The 17137-nt window shown below is 47.0% G+C and overlaps 1 protein-coding gene across 1 annotated transcript in view; it reads right to left on the reverse strand.

The window, feature by feature from the left end:
• Positions 1-17137, reverse strand: part of nrxn2b (neurexin 2b) — a 655074-nt gene that overhangs the window by 309165 nt on the left and 328772 nt on the right. Inside the window, exons 13-14 of the mRNA XM_064325221.1 lie at positions 15914-16117; positions 11500-11526 (exon numbers count right to left, since the gene is read on the reverse strand). Of these exons, the coding sequence (XP_064181291.1) occupies positions 11500-11526; positions 15914-16117 (231 nt within the window). The remainder of the gene's footprint in view (positions 1-11499; positions 11527-15913; positions 16118-17137) is intronic.

The following is a 17137-nucleotide window of genomic DNA, read 5'->3' on the forward strand; positions in this document are numbered from 1 at the left end:
CAAGCGCCCCCATATGGCCGTCCTAATGGAGGCAGTATGAATATGAACACACACATGCACACACAATCACGTACACACACACACTCACGCACACAAACACATACACACTACACACACACACACGTGTGTTTTATAAGGACAATGTTCAACTCAAGTGATAGTCTTCAGATGTCAATGGACAGTGAGATCAAACCTATTTAAGTCCCTAGTGCAACAATGCACTTATTCTTACAAAACACCCGTCTGTACAGTCTAAATAACTTCCCTCTCTTTTCAAATCTCTTCTAGTTTCATGTTCTCCGTTCAACGACCCACCCATTCTGGGGGGAAAAAAATCGAACACAGATTCACGAGAGCTCTGAACGTATCAAAGCACTGAGAATATGTACACACATCCCATCCGACAGGTATGGATTTTGATGCTGGATTCCACCACGGCGTTAAAAAAACACAGTGAATCTACACTGACGGAGTGTTGTCTGTAGAGTCAGCTCCTTTAGTGCATATAACAGAGCAATATAGGGAGAGGAATGGGGAGTTATGCGTAGTACTATCTAGTTATACTGACAGACAGGAGTAATAATCAGAGTAGGCTTGGTTGTGTGCGTGCGTGTGTTCGTACGTGTGAGTATGCACGTGTGTGTGTGTGTGTTTGTGTGTGTGTGTGTGTGTACACTGTACATGTGTACTATGTGAATGCTTTCCACTTCCAACACTTCCTCTCCTAACTGACTCTCCTGAGGACGGTCGAGTCATTGACTGAATCACGTCCTGTTTCAGTGTCCAGGAGAGAGGACGCTGTGCCAATCCCAGCATTAACATTACATTACATTACATTACAGGCATTTGGCAGACGCTCTTATCCAGAGCGACGTACAACAAAGTGTATAAGCATAACCAGGAACAAGTATGACGAAACCCCTAGAGAGAAGTACCGGTCCAAGTACAGGGAACAACCGCATAGTTCAACTTGGACCCTGATGGTTAAACTGATTAACACTAACAACGAGAACGGCAACAACGCAATCTATGGAAAAAAAAAAAAACATACATAAAAATAACCCCTGGTGCCTTCATCCCTAAGAGAAGTCTTCCCTCTACTGCCTGGGCTCCCTGCTCCTGCCCTGAGTCAGGATCGCTTTGTTTTCCTAAACGCCACACACTCTCCCCTGCCCCCCCCCCCCTTCCCTTCACACACACACACACACACACACACACACACACACACACACTAAAAGAGAGGCAACTCAAAGCCTCTGCTCCCAACGCGGACACGGGGGTGCAGTTTGGATTTTAAGTACCCGGCCCGGCGATGCCGGCGGCCATGTATTATTCACGGCGACATCACCGCCTCCCCCGGGCGCGGTCTCCGAGACGCCGGACATCACGACGGACTTGCGTGTTCAGCCATTTTCCCTTTCCCCTTCCAGAGAGAGAGAGAGGGAGAGAGAGAGAGAGAGAGAGAGAGAGAGGGAGAGAGAGAGGGGCGCGAGGCCAGGACGTCGGGCTCCGGCGCAGTGCGGCACCACGGAACGTTCCGGAAGCGCAGAGCCGGCCGCTGGCAGGAACACTCCGTGCGCAGCCGCTCCGGGCCATGCCCAACCCCGGGCCACGCCCATCCCCGGGCCTCGCAATTCAAGTTTTAAAAATGAGTTTAGGAACACGCTGTAAATGTGTGTTATCGTTATTTACGTCTCCGCGGCTATCGGCTCCCCGATTCGCGACTGGTTCCTGTGTTTAGGGCAGGGGTCTCCAACCCTGGTCTTTGCGTAAACGTAGAATCGCATGTAGAACAACGTGGTCTCCAACCCTGGTCCTGGAGAGCTACAGGGTCTGCTGGTTTTTGTTTTCACTTTAAAATCAGCACCAAATTGAGACCCAAGACACCAGGTGAGTTGAGTTAACTGTGCAATCAACTGTTCTAATTGATTCATGAAGTGCTATGAAAACCAGCAGACCCTGTAGCTCTCCAGGACCAGGGTTGGAGACCACTGGTTTAGGGCCACCAATCCTAGAGCCGGCTCGGCTAACACTGTTCTACATGCGATTCCGCGTTTACACAAAAAACCACCTAACCCCCCCCCACCCCCTACCCCGAACCCCGAACCTCTCACAACGCCCCCCCGCCTCCTCCCGTTACCGCAGGTGTGCTGCAGCGTGACGATAACGCGTGTTGTCACAGGCTAATCGGCGTCGGCTTCGAAAAGCCTTCACGCCCGACCGCCTCGCGTCCGTTCGGGAAAGCTCCAGCCCCGCCCGCGGGAGGAGAGCCAGGAATTCGGGGGGAACAAATGTTTGCCTCGGAAAAGCGGCTCCGCTTTTCCAGCGCGCTCACGGCCCCTCGCAAAAATAATACTCCAAACAAACGCTTGACCTCCCCGGACTCATTTACATAAGTGCGCTTAATTACACTCAGCTTAAAATGTCACTGCCGACCCGCGATTTGCATACCTATAAATCCTGACAGAAAAAAACCAAATGAAGCGCATTGTCATTATAGTAGGGAGGGATATGTGTTGTTATCGTAACCTCCCCTTTTTAAAAAAATTTAAGATATGCAGTGGGAACGAGAATGTGCCAAATAGAGGAAGTTAGAATATTCAACAACCAACCCAAATCCAAACCCAATGTTGAGGAATATACTTCAGAAATACACACAGAACAGCTGTGCGATAAAATACAATACAGAATACTACATCAGGATTTTTCCTATCACCATGATCCCGTGGTAAAAAATTGGCTAAATCTTTCCATTTAAAAAAGGTAATCTGACCATGAAATATCACACGGTCAAGATTTCTTCACCAACGTGATATGACATAACTGATAAGCATAAGAAAGATATTCACTCGTACCTGGAATACACCATAAAGATAAAAAAAAGTTAATTTGTGACTGATACATATATATATATATGTTTTTTTTTCATAGTGTGCTTTCAAAAAAATAAATAAAATAGATTTTTAGATCAATGTTTTCTGGTGAACTTTAATTCCGCTTCCCACACACGGCTGATTTCTTCTTCAAAAAGCGAAACACAAAAGACTCTGACCGCGGACGTTTCACAGGTTCTCCCGCCTGACATTTAGCCAAATTGCTGCTTTTAAAACACGAGCGCCTCTCGGACCCCGCTTCCGCCTCCATTTAAATAACCTCGCTAAATGCTGTTTGCTTTAATGCCGAAGGTAATTCCTCACGGTCATTCTCTCACAGAACGGTTCTCAATCGCTCTGACAGCTCGCCGGCTGCGATTGGGCGCTTGCCGATTGTCAAAGGCCATTCGCCGAGAGGGAACGATCTGATTGGTTTTTAAAAAAGTTTCTTTTATTTTTTTCATCCCCGCCAGAAGACAGGGCTGTGAAAAGGATAAAAAAAATACAGGCGCATTACTGCGATTATTTAACCCGGGGGGTGCGAAGTCTCCGCTCTCCGTTCTGTAAACACAGATGGCTTCAGAAACGGGTCAATTTTGACCAAACCGCGGCCGGAAAAAAACATCTTTGAAAAGATGACAGATCGGAACGCAGCTAAGTGTTGACAAGCGCCGCGGAAACCTGCCGTTTTTCTGGACAGAGCAGCTGTGGCCGCGCGAATCGCGGCGGGGCTGAGGCGTCGTGATCACGCATATCTTCAGCAGCGACAGGAGGTAACAGGTGGCCATTTTGTCACATCGCAGTTTACAATAAGGAAGTGGCTTACACTACACGTCACGTGACCCCAGGAGTGACAATACACCACTGTCAAGCAGTAAGAGAGCGTGACATCCACCGTCTGCTGCTTTAACCAAAATCTGTCAATACTCTCCGTCACCACTGTAATTTAGTCTGCCTAGTGTCTGACCGAATTGAATGGCCACCCTGTCAGAGACAGGATCCGCTCCGGGTTTTCCATGTCACCGTCCCCCCTACCCTTGGCTTGCTCTTGGGGACCTGGGCTCCAGCAAAGTGCTTTCAGTGGAACAGGAAGCGCCGAAGGCCCTTTGGCTCGCTCACACATCGCGATTAATTGCTGCGAAACTTATCCTGCAACGTGAATAATTCCACGCAAGAAGCGGGCGACAATTGATTTAGTTCTGTAATTTATGTAGCCCACTGACTCATTTATTACGTTTTTCTTTTTTTTCATCATCATGACGCACCGCGTATTGATGTGCGGGGGCGTCGCTTTTTTCCCGGGGGGGGGGTTTGGGGGTGGGGCCATGATGGTGGTGACTGGAGAATCCTGCAGGCGCTGCGTTTGTGCACAGTCAGCGATATGGAAACGGCTCTCTGCCAATCTGAGACATCAATCAGCGTGTCTCCGGGGAAACACACCCTGTGCAAATGTGCACGGAGGTCTTCCGGAAACAGCGCACACTAAGTAGGAGGGGAAAGGGGTGGTTAAGACCCCCCTAATATCACAAAAAAAGCCAAATACCCCGCAAAGGTATAGCATGATGATGAGAAATATAATTTGATATAATAAAGATTGAGATTTCATGTTCTGATTGAGGTATAGTGATCAATAGTCTGCAGTATTTACCCAGTCGGCAGTATTTATCTATTTGAAGCAGATTCCCACCAAGCCAGGGCAGAGATCAACAGCAATATAAGTACAGTGCATTGTGAATCTCTCCTCAACAGTCTAGTGAAACTAAAAAAAAAAACATGCAACCAGGAAAGACTTGCCACAGCCGAGGGAAACTAAAACACAAAACACTAAGATGTACAGCAGCGATATTTTATTCTGTAAATCGAGCTCATTTTTTCTGTCCCAGAGCCAGCTGACATCGTTGAGAGAAGCGAACTCAAGCTCAGAGAAATGGGCCGTGCGTCGTTCTCTTAAATAATCCAGAGTCCGGGTCCGTGGAGCGGCCCTGGGGACAGGCTCTGATACAGTCCCGTAGCTGTAATCAGAGATACCAGAATCAAAATGGATTCTTTCCGCTTTCCGGATAGGTGGACAAATTAGGTTTGAGGAAGGCTCGGAAATAAATTGGCGGGTATGTCGCGAAATTACCCTCCAGTTTTTGGAAGGCGGCGCTTGGGCGCTGAGGCCTGGGGGGCGGAGGTGGAGGCGAGGTTGGGGGGGGGGGATTTCTGTGGAGAACACGCCGCTTCATCCGCACGACCGAGATGGGATCTCGCCGAAATTGATACAGTTCTGCTCCTTATCGCACAATATCTTTTTTAAAAATTTTTTAAAAAACTTTTTATTATCGTACGCCTGCATGAGACTTGGTATCGCTGCATCTAATTAAGCAGTTCGGTGTGAGTGCCGTAATTATCATCTTTGGAAAATCAGTGCTCTCCTCGTGCTGAGGAAAGATCCGGAGATAAAGTGACGAACGCAAGCAGGCAGGCATATCAGGGCCATAGCTTTTCAACACCAACCGCCCCCCCCCTCTCTAAACTGTTCCCGCTACCGAAGAAGACACAATCACATCCGGCTCCTCACAACCCTCCAAAGAGACAGCGACCTGCTGCGGTGATTGGCCACGGTGACCGAATCCACAGGAACAACGGAAAAAACAAAAAAGAAATAAAAGATAACGGACGGACGCGGAGGGAGAGTTTGGCCGTAACTCCCGTCACGACCCGACCTTGGCTTCCCCGGCCTTCAGAGTCCATTTCTCAGCCGCTCCCGGTGAGGCGAACCGTGGCTGTAAACGTGTGCGGTCAGAGAAGCCCGGTCGATGGTCGATGTCTCACAGTGCTCCCGGTTGCCCTCACTGTCCCCATATGTTTCAGCAGCTGGGAAGGTGGGCTCTTCTTAGTGCGAGAGCTAATGGATTCCATGACTGCTCCCAAGGATCGAGTGGATTCCATAACTCCTCTAAAGATCGAGTGGATTCCATGACTGCTCTTAAGGATCGAGTGGATTCCATAACTGCTCTAAAGATCAAGTGGATTCCATGACTGCTCGAAAGATCGAGTGGATTCCATGACTGCTATGAGGATCGAGTGGATCCCATGACAGCTCTAAGGTCCAAGTGGATTCCATGACTGCTCTAAGGATCGAGTGGATTCCACTACTGCTTTGAGGATTGAGTGCTAATAAATTCCATGACTGTTCTAAGAATCGAGTGGATCCCATGACTGCTCTAAGGACCAAGTGGATCCCATGACTGCTTTAAGGATTGAGTTGATTCCATTTCCCCCCAGGATTGAGTTAATTCCATGACTGCTCTGAAGTGTCAGTTTTTTCCATCCAATCGTTTTTGTGAGTGTGTGTGAGTGAGAGTGAAAGAGAGAGAGAGAGCATGACAGAGAGTTGCAGAACACAGACACACCACTCCCCACTGCCTACTTGCTGACAGCCTGTTAAAGGACTGAGCCTGCAGCTCAGTATTTCTCTGTATCTCTCCCCATATGTCTGCTCTCTGTGCTTCTCCAAGCTGCCCTCTGTCCCGCTTTTCCCCAGAAAGGAGCTGTTTTGCGTCGAGACAGTGGAACATGAGCTGTAACACACCCGCAACAGAAGCCCCGCCACGCACAATGTTATTCTACCGCTCAGCAGACATTCGGATGCCAATACTTCCGCGCCCTGTACCCCGTTTTGGCAGGAATCTGACAGGAGCAATTCCAAACTTTTCTCAGGGGCTGGATATCTGCACAGGATTTGAACCCGCCGGCCCTCCGGGGATCCTCCGTCTCGCAGAGCCGACGTGGCCAAGAGGGTAGCGCGGGCGGCGCGAAAACGGGGGTTCGAGACAAAAACAAACGAGGGGGAGAAATAATTGCCTGTGGGGTCGCTGCCTTGGGAGAACACAGACTTCCTCCTAGATCACAGCCGCTGCTGACAGACGTCCTGGAGAGCCAAAGCACGACACGGCTCTACCACACATCCCCAGCTCAGGGACGCAGCTCCCAGCAGGAGGCTAGCGACAAAACCCACCAGCACGCTAGCGCTACAAATTCTTAGCAGAACCCATTTCACTGAAAGGAAGAAGAAGAAGAAGAAGAAGAAGAAGAAGAAGAAAAAAAATCCATCGGATTGAATATTCCTTTGAAGTTTATACATTCTTCAAAGGAATAGTTTATTGGTTCATATTTATTTAACGTTTTAACACGCATTTTGGTTGAATTTATTTGGTAAACAAATGCACCCCAAACTCAAAATCGGGTTACACATGGGGGTGGGTGTTAAAATGAACAAAGCACCCTTTTTTGTTCAAAATGAACCCGAGGAACATCGCAACACGCAAGTGCTAATGGCAATATGACTTCAGAATTTTACTGCAGGGTTTTGGCACATTGCATTAAATGCCTGTAATGTAATGTAATGTAATGCATTAAATGCCCTGGGGAGATGTATGTTTAATGAATGCTGAAACATAAATTTATATTAGGGATATATTATAGCATAATATTTCCTTTAATGTTTTAATTTCTCCAATGAAATGATCAGTGTTGGCTTTTTTCCAAGTACAATTGTATGTAATTATACTAGCATGCATGCATACATTTAACCGATTACAATTACTTCTTAAAAGTTCACGTCCAATAAGATATTACAAAAAAAATTAATGATTCATTGTGGTGACATTCCGTATTCCACATCTGAAAACTGTGTCTCATGCTCTTGATAATTGATTCTAAATGCGTAACTGGAATGCGAAATATTTTATGTGCACATTTTTTTAAATGTCACGTTTAAATAAATTATCTGTATAATTTATCAAAATCACAGTTTGCCTCTACTTAAGCAACACTGAAGTTAGCTAGTTAATTGTTAAAAAAGCAAATACGATTAAAAGCAAAAACTTGACAGGCCCGAGAATGTCAAGGCATTATTAGCAGGAACTAATTGGAACGCATTAGATTAACTGCCGACATATTTTGCTTCAAACAAACAGCAGATAATTACTGTGTTTTCACTGCCATTAAAAGGGAAAATCAGCTTTAATAAAAATGTAGTATGTTTTGCATTTGAGAATGAAAGCTACGCAACACGCGCGTCTCCAGTGACACCAGAACTGTTTGAAGCCCCAGAATCCAAATAAACATTTAATCTAAGCCAAATACATTTTTTCCCCATGACAAAAACAGAAGTGGCAAGCACTCCGTGCCTGTGGCTGCTGAACCAGCTGCTAACCGTTACACATTTCAAATTCCAAACCGTCAAATCTTTCAGTTGTTGCGCCAGGTCGATAAACACCTTGCACTCTCGCAAACCCAGTGTTCAAACCATTCATCAGAAATCCCACAGTGCATTGCTCTGCTGTGTTCATAAAGGCCACGACCTTTTAGGAAGTGAATAACAAAATAAACTTTGAATAAGCAACCAAATAACAATTCCCTTTATAATAAAACATAATGATCTCGTGGTGCATTGAGGTTAGACTATTTGACCTTGTTGGTCTTAAACCCGATGCTACTGTAGCACCCTTGAATAAGATACTACGGCATCAGGAAGGCAATGGATTACGAAACAGCTGGAAAAAAATGTTTTCAAAAGGAATACAAACATAATATCATGAACCAGATTTAATAGTAGTCCCACCAATCAGAGATTTAGATTATTAAATTCTAATGGGAAAGACAAGCTCTGAATAGGCCTTAAGTAATGCAGTTAAAGACCAAAAATTAAAATAAATGGCTGTAACTTTGAGCCAAATAACATTTCAAAATCTTAACATGTCAAAACAAGAAACAAACAGTGCACTTACATTTTACGTGCCCCATTTCTTCAAATGGGGCTGTCTCACTGTCTGCAGTACTGCCTTCTTAATGTGGTTAGTCCTCATCTAGCTGTGACTGAGCTTATTTTTCTGACTTTCGAAAACTTCAACTTCACTTTATTGGGGTTCATAGTAACTATTATGGGGCTCAGAGGTAGAAAATGGTGCGAATGTACTGGTTCCCCGGTCGGTGATACAACCCACGGTCAACAACCGAATCGTGACAACATCTGCGCCAACCGTGACCAGTAGTCCCGGGAGGGCACGCGCGGCAGGCTTTAAAGTCCCCGGGATATACGGGCTAGGCTACAACAAGCAGCTGCCCTGATCGATCGTTTACCGGCCGCCCTGGCTGTGAATACAAGCCGACTGGTGAACTCACTCCCCCCAGTCAGTGGACCGCACGGAGAATAAGCCGGATAATCACAATGTCCTAGTCTGCTCCTGTTCATCTGCGCTCTTCCGATTTGACAGAGGGCATTGCAGCGATGGAACGTCAAAATTACATTGAACAAATGAATGAGTATGTTGCTCCAGAACAATTGCAACCGTTTTATTCAGATTCTTAGCCAACCGTTTCCTGGACATACCTTGGAAATACGCATATCTTCAAGACTATAACCTATGAGCTTTCCGTTACCGGAAAAAAAACTATAGAAGTAATGGTCTAATAATATTCAAAACTGAAGCGATGGGTCAAACATTCAGAACGGTAAGCGGACCTTACTGAAATGTATTGGCCCACTTCCAAAGTTAACAGCACCCCGCTGTCATACTATGGCATAACCAGCTCATTAGATTACCTGCAAGGCCAAGAAATATAACAACCTTACGAAATGGGTCGATTTATCATTAACAGTGTTATATAGTCACAATAAGATTAAGTTGGGTATCTTTGAGCTTGGCACATGGACGGAACCCGTGTATACGTCACTCCGTTGCACACATCAGCCCATTTTTAATCACTAAATCATCAAATGAATGCACTACCTTCTACAGTATATTCCCAGTTTCCAAGTAAGACTTATTTATAGTAAAAACGCTTGAACTGCAAGCAAAGCTGTTTACTCACAAAGGTAGTAATGAACTGTCTTTCTTAATAGGGCGAGAGGATTGGGCCGCTGTGCTATTCCGAGTTAATCATATTCACGCTTCTTAGTCAATTGCGCGCTACTAATTGACCCACTTACGAACTGAAGAAGCGTTTGGTGAATGCAGACAACCTGATCCAATGCCTTATAACAGGGATACTCAAACCTGGCTCACAAGCCCGAGGTACTGCCGGGTTAAATCTTCCGCTTCAGCCTGTCCTACGATGGACTCTCTTAGACCTAGGATAACAGTTGAGTAGAATCTATGACCCGTCAGTGAAACGTTGCCAGATCAGAGATACATATCCCCATTGCAATGCCCACAATGGCCAAGAGCGTAGTACACAGAGTGCACTGACGAACGGTGATGGACTGGAAAGACCGGCGACAGGATGAAAGCTTTTAAATTTCAACGGGCAGATACACAATTGCGCCATACATCGTGTCGGTCCACTGCCCGCCTTCACGGTACATTTTAAAAGTAACCCAAAAAACCGCAACTGGCGGCTTGTATTTTTTCACGTTTTCTGTCTTTTGAACCGTTTCTCCTAAAATACACAAATGCATACAAATGTGAGCTTTAGTAGCAAAAATGCACCTTCTGGAGTATTGATTTGGACTGATTCTCGAAGAACTAGTCCAGAAATGGTCAGATAATGGAGGCTACCACAACGCCTCTGATGTAGTGGTGTCTACCGCCCTCTGGTGGCACACCTTAAGAACAGCGATTCAAGAAAAGAATGCCTAGGAGTTGATTCCCATTCCTCCATAGCATTGACTAACAATTAAAAACAAATTTTTCCTCAAGCAATTGTAAAACCTAACTTGCCAAACAAAATTTTGTTTTTATTTCTTTTTTTAAAGAAAAAGTTTAACACTTGGGTTATAAGTTAAGGGCAAATGTTGATTTAATACTGCGACAGTACACAGTAAAATGTCCAGTGTTAATTCAACTCTAACAGAGTATATTTGAGTCCAGTAGGGACCATGTGTACTCTATAAGAGTTGATTAACAGTGAAATTTTTACTGAGAAGCGTTCACGGGGTGGCAATACTTTGTGTTTAACGACAGGAGGGAAAACACACCCCTGTTGTTGCATTTGATTCTGAAAGCAGCAGCTGTGGATACTGAAGGAATCACATGCAATTCCTGGATTTTACATCCCTTGAATTTTAAGGGGGTGTGCAGTGTGATTTAATTAAATTTCTCTCACACTCATTCATATATACATGTGTATACACATGCACACACGCACACACACACTCAGACTGACACACACACACACACAGACAGACAGACACACACGGACACGCACATGGACACGCACACACACACACACACACAGCCTGCCTTTGTGCGACCACACTTACCTTGGTAACCACCTGTGCTCTGTTACACATCATTGTTTATCTTTACTATATAGATTGACATGGTTCATTCAGTGTGTACTGATAGCTGTGATGCGTTAAAATTCCTATTCAGCTAAAATAAGACTAAGAACAAGAGAGGGAGAGGGAGAAAGAAGTGTGAAAACGTTACACACTGGGGAAAGAAAGAGAGAGAGAAGTATCGAGATAAGAGACAGACAAACACACAGACAGACAGAGAGAAAGCTAGAGAGGGAGGGGGGAAGAGAGAGGAAGATCTTTTTTCCATTCACCAGAGAGGGACACATTTTACAGACTGACAGTTAATACGGCAGATTAGGCAGGTAGTTTTTTTGAAAATACATAGAAACCACTTACTGAGATTACAGTCTATCCTGATACAATCTGGCGGGAGAGAGAGAGCGAGATGGTGAGATCAAATCAAAAGAAAGGAGAGAGAGAGAGAGAGAAACAACATTTTACATCCTTCAAGGTACATTCTGCAGACAACCAAACATTTCGTTTTTTTCCGCCACCATCCGGGGACACGCTTCGAGTCAGAATCGCCCTTTCCCTTTACCAAATGCCCCCCTCCCTCACTGAATCCCCCTCCCAAAGATCTAGCACAGGCAAACCGTTCTGCTTCTCGGCCAGAACAGGACCCTCTTTGTCGACACTGGGCTTGGCGGCCATAGTATCTCCTTTATATGGCTGATTGAATAGCTTCAGAGCGATAATTATAAATTATTCCCCAACATCAATGTTTCACAAGCTATCACTGTTTATAAAACATCTAAACACATCTTTGCTGGGATGGATTCAGCACATGGAAGTTTGGGGGGGCAGGGGCTCCCCCAGACTTCGAACTGTATCTTTTTAAAAAATCAAATTAAACCCAGTTATTGGGAAGTGTTCGGATAATTGTATGAACAGAAAGCTGTTTGTAATGCAGCTGGAGCACTCTGTTACCATGTAAGCCATATTCCATATCAGATCTGTCATAGTTAATATTAATCATTAATGTGGATATTGTGTTAGGGCACGCTTGTGGATGAGCACCCCAGAGAAATACAGGTCACAAGGTGACATGTACATCCCATGATGCAAAGTGGCCGTGGGGTATCTTCTGAAGGCTTGATGGTGTGAGTGCAGTTGTGTGTACATAGAGCCATTTTCCGTCTTCTGTCTTTAAATCTTATCTTCAAGTGGGGAAGGGTTTGCCTTTTGTAGACCTTTCAGAGAGGGATCCGATCCCAGCAGTCAGGAAAGGTGTTCTGCACACCCCAGCCACACAAAAGCCCAACCTGTACAGCAATACTGAAGAAGCCCATCTGTTCTAGAATACATCCCACCCCCACCACTCCCACTGTAATGGAACAGTCCGTGAGTATGCCTGTTTCTGCTCCCTCTGTGGATCACTGAGGACTGAACCACCTGGCAGGCAGTAAAGAAATGGGGGGGGGTGTGATTAACTAACACCTGAGGCTCGACATATTCATAGATATACGTGTGACTCCAGGTGTTTAAAAACACAGCATTACTTGTCTTATGTAGAGTATGCTATTCTTTCAGTGAGAAAGAAAGGCATTGTGGGTGTGTTTACTGAGCCTCAGAGATGACGCCCCGGGGTTGCCGTAGGACTACAGTCTCCTAAAGACAATCGTAAATGCCTGAGGACTGTATGAGCTCTGCAGAAACAAACAATCCAGCAGAACTGTACAGTGAAACGAGACGTTCTCCTCAGTGTGTGAATTTGATTTAATGCATTTGATTGGCTGGTGCTTGCTCAGACCCTGACAATGAAACCTCCCTGTGGAGCTTGACATACTGGACCTTCCTCTTCAGTTCTGCGCCACTCTTTGTTGTGTGTGTGTGTGTGTGTGTCTTTGGCGCCCTCTAGTGGCTACAGGCTGTACGTGGACCTGGCTGTGGCTGAGGCGTGAGCTCGAAGCTGTCAACCGCTACAGAATAGTGGACACAAACAGCCAGGGACCGGTCTCACTGCACAGGGGACACTGAATACCTCAACCACCTGATCACATTTGCACAACTTCCTTTTTGTAACCATGATGCATTCTGGGATTTAAACAAAAAAAAGAATGACGGTAGTTACGGCAGTGATGCCACTGAGAAAAGGGCAGGACTTTGTCAGCGTCCCTGTACCTCGTCTTCAGTGACATCCGCACCCTGCTCGTCCAATCAATGTGCCTCACAGAGTTCACTGAGGAAGCAAAGCCTCATGGACCCGATAGCCACAGGTCTGTGAAATCTGCAGTAGATCCGAAGTTGCTTAACTGGGGATTATGTCCAGGCTGAGGAAAAGCAATTCCAATCGATGCAGTCGCATATGGGAGGGCTTTATTAAAGAACACACAGCGTGTCTCTCATTTCTCAAAGACCCTGCGTTTGCACGCAGGTCCGAGGGGTACCATTTAAAAAATAAAACCAGCTCCCATTGATGGGCCAAGAAACACAAAGGCATTTAAAAAACAGCCTTTGTTCTGGGACCTACTGTCTAGCCACTGCAGCCAGACTGAGCAATCAATCTACCGCTGGAGGTTGTATCTCTCCTTATTGCTAACCAGCCTCCAGCAGAGTTCTGCAGCCCCAACATGGAGTCTGCCTGTTCCCAGTGCTTGCCTGTCTAATCGAACCCTGTGTTATGACGTGGGAATGTATGTGTGTGCACGTGTGTGTACGTGTGTGTGAGTAGGTGCATATTTGCATGCACTTGTGTGTGCACGTGTGTGTACGTGTGTGTGTGTGTATGTGTGTATGGGTGCATACGTGCGCGCATGTGTGTATGTGTGCGTGTATGCGTGGGTTTGCGTGTGTGCATGCGTGTGTGTGTGTGTGTGTATGTGTGTATGGGTGCATGTGTGCACGCATGTGTGTATGTGTGCGTGGGTTTGTGTGTGTGCATGCGTGTGTGTGTGTGTGTATGTGTGTATGGGTGCATGTGTGCACGCATGTGTGTATGTGTGCGTGGGTTTGTGTGTGTGCATGCATGTGTGTGTGTGTGTGTGTGTGTGTGTATGGGTGCATGTGTGCGCGCATGTGTGTATGTGTGCGTGGGTTTGTGTGTGTGTATGCATGGGTTTGTGTGTGTGCATGTGTGTGTGTGTGTATGTGTGTATGGGTGCATGTGTGCGCGCATGTGTGTATGTGTGCGTGTATGCGTGGGTTTGTGTGTGTGCGTGTGTGCGTGTGTGTACCTGTGCATGTGTGTATGGGTTTGTGTGTGTACGTGTGTGTATGTGTGTGTATGTGTGTATGGGTACGTGTGTGTGTGTGTGTGGGTTTGTGTGTGTGCATGCATGTGTGTGTGGGTTTGTGTGTGTGCATGCGTGTGGGTGTGCGTGTGTGTGTGTGTGTGTGTGTATGCATGGGTTTGTGTGTGTGCATGTGTGTGTGTGTGTGTGTGCATGCATGTGTGTGTACCTGTGCATGTGTGTACGGGAGTATGTGCACAGCCTGTGTGCATGAGCCTGCCCCCCTGTGGTCATGGGAGGTATTGACGGTCTCAGTGAGCCGGTCCCTGTGGGGCTGTCTGAGCCGTGGGCCGCAGATATACAGGCCATTGAAGGGATGAAAAGTTCTGCCTTCTGGGCCATGGCCAGGGGAGAAATGAGAGAGAGAGACAGAGAGTGAGAGGAGAGAGAGAGAGACAGAGAGAGAGAGAGAGAGAGAGTGAGAGGAGAGAGGGAGGAAGAGAGAGGGAGAAAGTGAAGGGAAAGAGAGCGATAGAGTGAGAGATGGAAAGGGAGAGTAATGACTAAAGATACAGAGAGAGTGAGAGAGTGAGAGATGAGATTGGATTGCACTGTGAGCCAGAGGAAGGAGTTCCCCCCCTCCCTCACCCCCTGCTGCTCTCTCTGTGACTGCCCACGCTGCAGCGTCACAGGACCCCCCCCGGGAGTTCAGTCAGTACCCCCACTCCATCAAAGGATGGAGCTCAAAGAAAGGAGGAGGGCTACCCATCATACACACGCATCTGCCAGGAGTCCCACTCCCCCCCGAAACACCCCTGCCCCCCCAGGCCAAGCGTTCCCCTTCATCTCTCTCTCCTGCCCTCTCTCCCTCCCTCCCTCCCACCCTCCCTTTTCTCTCTCTCTCTCTCTCCTTCCCTCTCTCTCACACTCCCGTTCTTTCTCTCTCTCTTCCTCTCTCTTCCTCTCTGTTCCCCTCTCTTTCTCTCTCCCCATCTCCCTCCCACTTCGCCTCTCCGCCTCTCTCTCTCCGCCTCTCTTTCTCCCTCTCTCTCTCTCTGCAGCTCAGCCTGTGGGTATCAGTCTGCACACGAGGTTTGCAGTTCCTGCCTGAAGGTGCATTAAAGTCTCAGGCTTGTGCATCTGATAGAAATGACTGACCTGTGTCCCCCTGTGCCTAATAATTTGCAAAGCCTGCTCCTCATTCAGAAGCTCCGACGCCCCTCCTGGCAGACTCCTGTGAGTGACCCTGTAGCTTCTCCTCACCCTCAGAGGAAGGGAGGTGATTGGGGTGGGGGTTTACCCGGGCAGGGTCCTGGGACAGGTTCACACAGAGAGAGGGGTTGAGGGGAGGGATTCTTGCATGTGTCTTGCAGGGGATGACCTGGGGCTTTTTTGGGGGGGTGGAGTTTTGGGGGTAAGGGGCGGAGTTTTGGGAGGAGACAGGTAGGGTTTCAAGGGGCAGGGGGCGGGTTTTTGGGGTTAAGGGATGTAGTTTTGGGAGGAAAAGGGGTTGGGTTTTGGGGGGTGGAGTTTTGGGGGGAAAGCGGTGGGGTGCTGTAGGGGCAGGGGGCGGGGTTTACCTAGATTGACGGTGAGTTTGACCCGCCCACCGTCCAGCTCCAGACGGAGGGTGTCGGCGGACTCCTTGGAGGTGGTGGCCATGAGCAGGCCGTAGGCCCTCTGGGACATGAAGCGCAGCGCCACGTCCTCCGCCTCCGTGTGCAGCGTGCCCGGCATGATGATCTTCAGGTACATGCTGCCGTCGTAGCTCAGCACCGTGGCCTCTGCAGCACAGCGCCCACCGCAGGCAGGGAGGAGGAAGCGCAGTCAGGGGAGGAACGTTCTCAAAAGCTTTGTTAAAATCGTGGAGAAGATAAGGAGCACCATCTACAACAGCATGTCTTAAAGATGACCATAAGCAACCAACCGTGCCTCCCCCAAGCCAAAAAAAAAAAACAAAACAAAAAACATGAAGAGTGAAGTTAAAAAGCCTTATAACAGCACAGTGAGAGATGTGCTCGTGAACAGTGGACCACCAACCAGGATGTGCTTAGTATCGCTTCCTTAACAGCACACTGAACAGGGAGGCTCACGTAGCATAATAATTAACAAACAATTACAATGTAATAACTGCACTCCAGTATAAGGACTCCATCTGTCTCCAAGTGATTATAATTTTACATTTTCATTTTAAGTATACTGCTGCTTTCATTCAAGCGTATTATCTGCACACGTGGACACAGATCAAACTGACCGTTAACACGACTCCTGAGGGTACTCTATACCCCCACTAGATGGCAGCAGAGGACCACAGGGAATAAGAACGCGACTGAAAATTACTTGCGAAAGAGACATTTACAAAAAACAATTTTTACATTTCATCCCTCGTGAATATGTACTAAATTCATTAATCAAGCTGGGAATTTGATAGATCCTTTCAAGTCTGTGATAGGCGTGAGCAAGAAAAGCTCAGTGCATCACAGAGGTGCATTTAAATCCCTCCGCTGGAGAAATAAACAGAGATTTCTATCTTGTACTGAGACGGAACATAACATCTACAGACAGGTTAATTCAGCCCTGTCATCTCCTCTGATCTCTCCTTGATCCTCACTGTTTGCTGCAAAGAACGTGCAAATGAGTCAACTGAAAAATTTGGAGTGGACCGCTGACATCCCCCCCCCCCCACCCCACAACCCCCACACCCCACCCCACCACACCCCCTACCGTCAATCCCATTGCTTAGAGGGTCAATCCAAGTCCTCTAAGATGGCAGTGTGGTGTAAATGTTAGGGGAAATGGGCTTG

The sequence above is a fragment of the Anguilla rostrata genome, chromosome 3 (assembly GCF_018555375.3).
Source record: "Anguilla rostrata isolate EN2019 chromosome 3, ASM1855537v3, whole genome shotgun sequence".
Lineage (NCBI taxonomy): Eukaryota > Metazoa > Chordata > Actinopteri > Anguilliformes > Anguillidae > Anguilla > Anguilla rostrata.